Source organism: Cyprinodon variegatus, unplaced genomic scaffold (assembly GCF_000732505.1).
Source record: "Cyprinodon variegatus isolate N-32 unplaced genomic scaffold, C_variegatus-1.0 Scaffold955, whole genome shotgun sequence".
NCBI lineage: Eukaryota > Metazoa > Chordata > Actinopteri > Cyprinodontiformes > Cyprinodontidae > Cyprinodon > Cyprinodon variegatus.
In genome coordinates, this window is record NW_015151408.1 from 284,002 (window position 1) to 294,074 (window position 10,073).

General features: G+C 40.1%; 1 protein-coding gene across 1 annotated transcript; it reads left to right on the forward strand.

Moving 5' to 3' along the window:
• Positions 1-1,112: 1,112 nt before the first annotated feature.
• On the forward strand, positions 1,113-4,810 carry pim1 (Pim-1 proto-oncogene, serine/threonine kinase). Its single transcript, XM_015398724.1, has 6 exons — positions 1,113-1,497; positions 1,655-1,761; positions 1,862-1,912; positions 2,003-2,369; positions 3,144-3,320; positions 3,397-4,810. The coding sequence occupies exons 1-6, from the start codon at positions 1,416-1,418 to the stop codon at positions 3,615-3,617; spliced, it is 1,005 nt and encodes a 334-aa protein (XP_015254210.1). The 5' UTR covers positions 1,113-1,415; the 3' UTR covers positions 3,618-4,810.
• Positions 4,811-10,073: the final 5,263 nt, after the last annotated feature.

Here is a 10,073-nt window from a genome sequence, read left to right on the forward strand (position 1 = left end):
TAATATCTTAAGAACAGCTCTAAATTACACAAAACTCATATGGTTTAGTAGAGCACGATGTAATAATGTAAAATCAAGGGCCCAATTAAAAAAAAAAAAACGACGTTCCCCTTTAAGGTTTATAAAATGGCATGCAATTTCCAATGAAAGAGAGAGGTGTGTTAAAGGAGAAGGCGGAGATGGAGGGAGAAAAGAAGGAGCATGCCATTCAAACAATAACGTGCGCGGGAAAAGCAGGGCAGATAAACGTGGAGCAGGGCGGGGGGAGGGTAGATGGAAGTCTTTTTATCTCCAGTTTCCCACATCCTGTGAATGGGCTTCAAACACGGCCACCCAATTTGAAAGAATGAGCGGAATGCGCCTTTTCCCCCCTCCCAGTGCGCTGCAGTGATGCGCAGTTTGAGAGACAGGGCCAAGAAAGAGGCAGGGAGTTCTTCGCAGCCTTTAAAATGCTTTGTTCCATGTGAAACCAGTTAGGTAAATAGCGACTTGAGTAGATGAAACCGTAAATAATGAGCTGTCTTCTGGTTACTTGCGCTTCGTTGTGCAAAATAGTCTTGAGTTAGTCTGACTGCAGATCTAGTGGCGGGTTTTTTAGGGGAAACATGGAAAGCACAAGACAATTATTAATAATAACCTATACTATAAAAACTATATATATATATATATATATATATATATATATATATATATATATATATNTATATATATAGTGGTATATTTGATTAATACATATTTATTACCTATTATTTAAAGGTTCAACAAGAATTAAGCAATAAAATGGATTAATGTAAAATTAAACAGACTATTTCTTTATATTATTTGTGCCTTTTTCTATTTAATGAGCAAGGTTGGGAATTTACATCTCCCTCCAACAAGAGTTCATAATCACGCATCATTCAACCTCTTTTGGCGCGTTTTGATTCCCGCCATGTCTGGCTGGCCCCGTTGTTTATAAATGTGTCTCTACTTTCATGGTATGATTGACAAGTGTTTGGAATCCTAACTGCTTCCCCATTGGCTTAAAGGACCAACGAAGGCGGGGTTAATTGAGAAGCTGGGGCGTACTGTTACGCCTTCGACTACAATATAATACTCCTACCCCCACTTTTTGTTTCCAGGAGCCGGTGTCTGACCACGGCACAGGCGTTGTATCTCGGAGGATATCTACCACGTTTTACTCATCTGTTCATAAATGTTTCGAGGACAATTGTGCTTTCTATTTTTATAAAGTCCCACTGAGCGGCTGGCGGAATTTTTGTTGTCTGGATGAAAAAAATCCTGCCGCATTCTTTTTTTGTTGTGGTTTCTGCAACGTGCCCGGCCAGCCGCGTTTCATCTTCTTCATCTTTCATCGGAATAAAACATTACAACCGTTGCCGCCAGTAATCGCTGAGCTGGATTTAATTGAAGAAATGCTGCTTTCCAAGCTGAATTCTCTGGCTCACATGTCGGCCGTGGATATGCCGGCGAAAATGCAGCACCAAATCCAGCAAGGTTAGACGCCCAGTTTTCTTTTCTTCTTCCGTCCATGGAGGGACGGGGCTACAGCGATGGCTGCCGCACATTTCTAAAGCTCTGCTTGCCTATCAATAAGGATAAGGACTTTCACCGGCTCTTGGTAATCAGCGAATGTCTCTTGTTTTTGTTACAGTGAAGGAGAAGGAGCCTTTCGAGAAGCTTTATCAGGTCGGCGCGGTTTTGGGAAGCGGCGGCTTCGGTACCGTCTACTCCGGTACAAGGACATCCGATGGAGCCCCGGTTAGTCCGCTTTCAAACTTTATGGTTCTATCAGCATTACAATATAGCTTACATTTTAAATGTTGTATTGATTTTTGACGTGGTATCTTTTTGCCGCCAGGTCGCTGTTAAACATGTATCCAAGGAAAGAGTGACGGAGTGGGTAGAGCTGGTAAGAAACTTCCTCTAACCGTGTGGTTTTATAGGTGATATTTGTGTTTTCTTTTTTTAATTTATATGAAATGTATTGGTTTTTGTTTAGGCTAACGGCTCACGGGTTCCGCTGGAGATCATGCTCTTAAAGAAGGTCGGAACGGGCTTCCGCGGTGTCATCAAAATGCTGGACTGGTTCGAGCGGCCCGACAGCTTCATCATTGTCATGGAGAGGCCCGAAATAGTCAAGGACCTGTTCGACTTTATCACTGAGAAGGGCGCTTTGCCCGAGGAACTGGCGCGGAGCTTCTTCCGCCAGGTGCTGGAGGCTGTGCGGCACTGCCACAGCTGCGGCGTGGTGCACCGGGACATCAAGGACGAGAATATCCTCATTGACCTCCGCACCGGGGAGATGAAACTCATCGACTTCGGCTCTGGTGCCTTGCTCAAGGACACATTCTACACAGACTTTGACGGTAAGATGATGAAAACAAAAATATATTAGAATATTTCTAACCCTCTAAATAAAAGTAGGCCTTATTATAACTCGATAGCAGTAAGCTTGTCGCCCCCTAACGATACAAAGTGGTATTTTTACAACTCAAAGTTTGTAAACAAAGTCACGTGTCTGCTCACCCCCTCCCATATGGCATCCGGTCTCAACACAAACAGCAAGTCACACCAGTCTTGCTGTGTTTGCCATAAACACACTCAGCTGCATTTTAAATACTTTCGTTTTCAATATAATAATATTAAGCTAATCTTATTTGGTTGTGCTTACTATTATTATAATTAATAAAAATGAATAATAATACATTAATAACTAATAATAATCATCTGCATTTAACCGATCCCCATTGCTCTAACCACTAAGCCTACACTCCACTTTCTATTTAGTGTGATGCATCTGCAGTGTTGTGTGTGTAATTGTAATATGCATATTATACTGAGTTGCATTGTTCCTTTTCATCAAGAAGGTTATTGGTTCGATTCCTAGCTCAGGGTCTTTATGCATGGCATTTGCATGTTCTTCAGGTGCATGTGTGGGTTCTCTCCTGATACCCCAGCTTCCTCCCACAGTCCAAAAATATAACTGTTAGGTTAATTAGCATATCTGAATTGTCCTTAGGTATGAGAGTGTGTGTGTGCATGGTGGTATGTCTTTGTGTGCACCGCTCTCTCTGATGGAAAAAGTGGAGGAAGATTGATAGATAATAATAGTCCCCTTTTATTTTGATTTTGTTTGACAGGCACAAGGGTGTACAGTCCACCTGAGTGGATTAAATTTCATCGCTACCATGGTCGATCTGCCACTGTTTGGTCCCTGGGAGTCCTGCTGTATGATATGGTGTGTGGAGACATCCCGTTTGAACACGATGAGGAGATCATAAACGCACAAGTTCTGTTCCGGAGGAAAATCTCCACAGGTAGCCTCCAGTTCCTGTGACCATCTTTGACAGTAGTTGTGATTGCTTTCTAACTTGGTGTCGCTCCCTTCTCCAGAATGCCAGCAGCTCATCAAGTGGTGCCTATCCCAGAGGCCTGCAGACCGCCCATCCCTCGAGGACATTATCAACCACTCGTGGATGCAGAACACCTCCCCTTCAGTGGTGCCCTCCACAGCACAGACAGAGAAGTCGGTCACAGAGATCAGGCTGCACAGCATCGCCCATGAGCCTACCACCTTCATACACACCCCAGTGGCTGTGGCGGTTGCTCGATGAGAGGGTGTATCTTCGGACTCAACAAAAAGGGACTTTTACAAAAAGTTTGCGTAATAGACTGCAAAAGAGAGAGTGTTGAGGACTGAGGTCCTCACAAGAGCCTCTGCACGTCGCCAAACGGACTCCGATCCATGTGATGGGTGTTCTTGTGCTCCCCAGGAGGGAGGTTGCAAACATCTGCAGCCGAACAGGACATAATCCGGCCGTCCAGTGGGACAGCAGGCGAACAGCGCAAGTTATGTAAACTCTCGCCATGCAGCATTCCAGTCACTTCCTCCACAAAAGGAGTGTTGGAGTCATTGGTGATGAGTGTGAAAAGTACCATATGTGAAATTGTTGTAGGCAAGGGGATCCTGGAAATACTTGAATTTCTACAAACAGAAGTACTGCAACCTTTTTGTTCTTTATTTACTCCTTACATGGCTTGTCTTTTCCCCCCTCATTGGCCTAGATCAGTTAAGCCAATGTTTTATGTTTTTTACAACCACTACTATCACCACTACTCTTATGTCATTAGCAACCAGACAACCTCATAGTGCCTGCAGCAACTTTTGCAAATGGAATCAAGAAAAAGACACGGGTCTCACCTCAGTCTGTTTACATCCACCTCTACTACACAGCCTTCCTTCCTCCTCACCTTCTTCCTGTGTTATTTTCACAAATACACAAGGCTTAATGCAAGGTGTTTACCTTCATCAACCTGAGTGCACACAATGCAGATCTGACCTTACAAACACCCTCTGCTCCTTAGATGCTTGGATTCTTCTTTTTTTGGGTTGGGGAGGGGGGTATGTGCCTCACATGGGTCTTCAAAGTTCGGTGAGGATAGGAATTGTAAATCAAGATATTTATTTATTTATGAGAGAATTACGCCTTTCTACAAATAGATATATTTCATCCACAGTCACTGAAGGACTCACAGATTTTTTAAGAGGAGGAGTTTTGCTTTTGTTTTTTTTGTGACCATATTTATAATGGCTTGAAACACAGATCAGATGTTTGTGTATGTCATGTAAATAAAGTAAATAGTCCTGAAAAGCACTTCCAATTTCTGAGTCTACTGATGGTGAACCATGTTGTTAATATTGAACGGTATGTGTGTGGATGATCACATTTTTGGTTGTGTTTTTATTCCACCCACTTGATTTACAGTTGTAAATTATGTTAGAAACTATTTTTATATGATTTTAATAAATATGTTTTATTAAACTATGACTATTGACTCATGCGTTTGATGCCCCTGCTACATGCAAGCTGTGTGTTATGAACGCCTACACAACTTTAGTGGGTTAGAAGGTTATAGAACTTCCTGTTTGACACTTGCAGAAAAACAGGCAACGCAGGAAGTTGACGGATAGATAAGAGGTGGCAGATAGCAGTGAAAAAAGCCTAAGGTGTTTATGTGGTTTCAGAGATGTGAAAACACATATATTACAGGCTTTGATGATGCTGAGCTCATATAGAAACTGTCTTAAGCTTCTAGGCTAAGTTCTTTATTTACAGCTATACTCAATGATGGTGTGTTCAGGGGACCATGAGCTATGCACAGCTCCTCTATTTCCTGAATTTAAGACAGCTCTTTTTTTCTCCTGTCTTTTCCTGATGGATTAACTGTTTAATCCAGGTGTGCCTAACCTCAGCAACCATGGCACAGCTGGATCAATCAATGTATCCAGTAATGAACACCAGGAAATAAAAGAAGTGCCTTAAATTCAGGAAGTAGTGGAGTTGTGCTTAGAGCCCATTTAACTACTGAGCACACTTCCTCAGTATTTCTTGTTTCTGTCATGCAAACAGCATTTTTTATTTCAGTCAACAAGTTCTCTACTGGATTAAACTCCCAGATGCATGCTCTGTAAAATTGATCATGGTGATCTAAAACTAAGATGCCTGCTTCCCGCTGTGTTGGAACTAACTAAATCACCATTATGTCACGATCAGAACTTCTGCACTGGAAAAACGATCTAGAAATAAGTAAACATTTCTCAAATTAAGTGTATTTACCTATAATTTGAGTAGGTAAATGAGATAGTTTACCAATGGAATGAGTATTTTTACTCTTAAAATAAGATATTTAGATAAAATGCACTTGAAATAAGAAATGCAACTGTGTTTTCTTATTTTAAGTGTACATTGTCTTGTTCCATTGGCAAAATTTCTCTTTTACCTCCTCAATAGAAGAACAAATGCACTTATTTTAAGAAAAAAACGACATATCTAGATTTTGATTTTTCCCAGTGTGGCTGTTGGTCCACAGTTTGAGTAAAAAAAAAAGTCACGCTGGGATCAAAGGATGTAGCAAATCTGTGATAGTTGAACGCTAAATTAAATAATACTAGTACGGTAAGTTTTTATCCAAATTAGAAATTAGAAACTACTTTTGAAAACTTGGGACTTGAAATTATGTCTTTGTCTTATACTGTCTGAAAGCTACCCAAAGACTTACAACCTCAGTGTGAAGCTCTAAAAAAACTGTTATTATTTGATCTAATCTGTATGTAGTTTGATTTATTTACTTATGAGAAATTTAAGTAGCAATATGGTCTAACAAAAGAATGAAGATGTACAACAAACGACAAATATTCTTCCTCTAACCAGAATACAAAGGGAGTGGGTAAGAATAATGGGAGCAAATTCAGCATCTTACAATTCAACTAAGCTCTGAGAAAGTCTGAGACTCTCAGTGTAAAAGTTAGTCCATTCTAATTTATGGCTCTGTCAAAGAATGGGAACCAAAGGCAGGAAAAAAGGTTAAGCTCCATCCTTGTAGATATTTGTTATACTTCACTCTCTCTGTGGACAGGAAATGATTAGACTTGGACAACATTTACTATCATTTTGTATACACAGATGTATAGAAAACAAAATTTAATTTTGTACAGCTTTTAAGACATTACAATTTCAAAAAAACATTCACTCAAAGTTCAGAGCATTGAGTATATATGGTGCGATTATGCACCATATCAAGAACCCATGCATGCTCAGGGAGAAAATGCAAACACCATGCAGAAAGATCCGAGGCTGGGAATCAAACCCAGAACCCTCTTGCTGGAAGGCAGCAGTGCTAACCACTGTTCCACTGAGCAGCCCCCGTGCATATTCATTTTAACTTGGCCTTGGTGATTGCTTTTAATTAAAACAGAGGTTCATTTCTTGGATGGAAGGAATCAGCTAATCATAAAGTCTTCATAGTTGTCACATATCTTGTTGATGTCTTGCACTTGGGACTGATGTGTCTTTCGTTTTCCTCCCAACAACACACCTTTTCCAGAAGTCCACAACCATCTGGAAGATCAAAAGAACAAATATGGATATTTGTCAAAGCAAGTGGTTAGATACCTCACCACTCGTAAGCAAGAACTAACATGTTGATTTCACACAAGAAATGGGGAATTTATCATTAATTATCTAACTGACAATGAAATATCATTATTCATTAATCGTCATTAAAATATTCATAAAAACATACAATTGTGACAACCCAATCACCTTAAGGTCCAGACCACGAAGTCTATACTGTATATAACACAAAGGTGTTCTGTTTAAGAGTCCAGAACCCTGGAGGTGACTGAGAGGATAACCTAAGGAGAAAATAATATAAAACATCACATGCTGCGCTCCCTTATGTTTTAATAATATCTGGAAGTACAGAAAACCTTTACAATTCCCCTTGCCTGAAGCTAGTGTGGGCTGCATATTGTCCTGTAATTCAAAAATCGCTGGTGGTGTCTAAGTTGTTCCTTTGGAGCATTACAGCTGCAGGGCAGTTACTCAAATAAACCTAAAAAGTATTGGTAAAAAAGTAACTGGTGTGCTTCCCTTTGATGCATTGAAAATTGCACTACAATTTATTTTCACTACTCTAATAAATTGAATAAAGCACACCAATGCATAGACATTATTATTTGAATTATTACTAAATTTCATGTCTCCCTGAATGTCGCTGACAGGGCTGAAGATTTTTCATGGATTTATTTTAACATTGAAGCAGTGATGGGGACCAGGAGGTCATAACCTGAGCCTGTTGTCTCAGATAGATAAGAGTTGTAGGTTTAATCAGTGGTGCAGCTCCTGGAGGGATTCCTGGATTCTGCACTAATCTTCAGAGACAGCACTGTCCAGAACCCACCAACAGCTAGGAGAACATTTACAGCTGCAGCAAATGAGGTTGGAAAAAAGCTGCTCATTCCATCAATCCCAGTTAGTGTCTGTGAGGCCAACACAATGTGCTAACATGCTGTGCTCTGAATAGATGAGGGTAGGCAGTAAAGGTAGGTTTACAGTTGAGTCATGAGGTTCACGTCTATATTTACTTAAAAATTTCAAGATGTTTAATCGTTTTGTGTAATAATGGTCTGCTGGAGCACCTTAATCTACCATACTTCTAACCGACCCTCAGATGAACATAGATACATTATACAGAGGAAAGCTAACAAAGCATGCCACATGCACGTGAATCCAATGGTACCGGTAATCTTTTTCATCTGTTTTAAATCAGTGAGGTTGGAAACCAAGAAATAATTTTTTGCTACCAAGTACACATTCACACTCAATGTACAATGAAGTCAACTCAATTCTTCTTTTTGATTATACAGAGAGAGCATAGTGGTCAAAGAACCATAATTATTAATGATAGTGTTATATTACATAAAGGGGATGGGTTAGGGTTAGGATCCATCCACAGTCTACTGCTGATTGTTTTCCAGCAGTCTATGGACAAAAGGAAGGGCACAATCCAGACAGGTCCATCAAAGTCCATGAAGGGGGGTGGTGGCCTAGTGGTTAGGGCATAGGGCTTTGAATCCTGAGATTGTGAGTTTGATCCCCCACTGCCACTCTGGTTCCCTGAGCAAGACCCCTAACCACACACAGCCTGGGTGTCTCACAATGGCACCCCACTGCTCCCCAAGGGGATGGGTTAAATGCAGAGAAGTAATTTCCCTCTGGGATTATTAGACTATATAAAATAAAATAAAAACAACTGGGAACATAGAGACATCCATCCGTCTATCCATCCATCCATCCATTTTCTGTCACGCTTATCCCAGTTAGGGTCGTGAGGGGGGCTGTGCCTATCTCCAGCTGTCTACGGACGAGAGGCAGGGTACACCCTGGACGGACAGGTCGCCAGTCAATCACAGGGCTACACAGAGACAAAAACGATTCAAACACACACCTAAGGACAATTTAGAGAAACCAATTAACTAACAGTAATGTTTTCTGGATTGTGGGAGTACCTGAAGAGAACCCACTCATGCTCAGGGATAACATGCAAAAAGAGCCATGCCAAGAATGGCAGAAACCCAGATCTTCTTGCTGCAAGGCAGCAGTGTTACCCACTGCCTCAATAAGCAGCCACATAGAGACATATAGAGTAATTTTATCCTTTAAGTTTCGAGAGTTCAATATTAGATTAAGATTTGAAAATTCAATCTTTAATTGTGAATTTGCGATAACCCAGATATGATTTAAAATCTATTTTGAATGTGTTTATTAGAGTTGTAAATTGACTAGAGTCTGGCAATGAGATACCTATCAGAATACCATGTGTGATATATCATGTCATTGTACGATTTATTACAACATAATATTGTACAGTAATAAAGACTATTTTTTTATAATAACATACTTGTTTCAAACCTCATAAGGTTATTTATTATGTGATACGGAACTTTAGGCTATGAGGTTAAATATAGATAGAGCCCATAAAAAAGTCTAAAAATAAGATTTCAGCTCCTGCACTGAAAGAATTGAAGAATCTTTTGATCTGCTGCAACTTTTTCTTCAGTTCAGGTAGCGAAAAACAGAAACAGAGACACCATTTCCCTGAAAGAGACCACAGCTAACTGGAAGTACACACTTCCACGAATGACACCACTGATCATTTCCCCTCTCATTCTGAGAACTCAATGCTTATTCAGTGTCTGCTTGTCAGCTTCTTTTTCTGTGAATATCGAAAACTACCACCAAAAGTTGTCTGTTCTTAATTTAACAGCCAGTAACATACAGTTGAAGGTCTTTAAATAGAGAACCTTGCATGAGAATTCAACCTCTTCGATTTAGCCTGATAGATCATATTTAAAGCCAAATCAACTAAACTTCTGAGTGTATAAAACATATGTTAACCTGACAGCATGCACAAAGCTGGTCTACCAACCAGATGCATACAGGGTTTGCATATGAGTAGAATAACAGATGTGTGTTTTCCTTTGTAAATATGCATTGAATATGCCTATTAATGCTTTGATCCAGTTGAACTTTCAGAGTTAGCAAAAATTATTGTCTTCATCTAAGCCTTCAACTTGTATGTGAGATCCAGTTCCAACCAGGTTATTTAAGGAGGTATTCCCTTTGATCTCCTCCTCGATTTAAGATGTGATTAATCTATCTCTGTTACAGGGAAATGTATCAAAGGCTTTTAAGGTTGCTGGAATTAAACCTCTGCTTAAGAAACCG

Excerpts from the sequence above, each read along its gene's own strand:
- pim1 (XM_015398724.1), top strand. The coding sequence starts at position 1,416 with ATGCTGCTTTCCAAGCTGAATTCTCTGGCTCACATGTCGGCCGTGGAT. Across the intron at positions 2,370-3,143 it reads ATTCTACACAGACTTTGACG|GCACAAGGGTGTACAGTCCA; the intron begins GTAAGATGATGA and ends TTTGTTTGACAG. Across the intron at positions 3,321-3,396 it reads CCGGAGGAAAATCTCCACAG|AATGCCAGCAGCTCATCAAG; the intron begins GTAGCCTCCAGT and ends TCCCTTCTCCAG.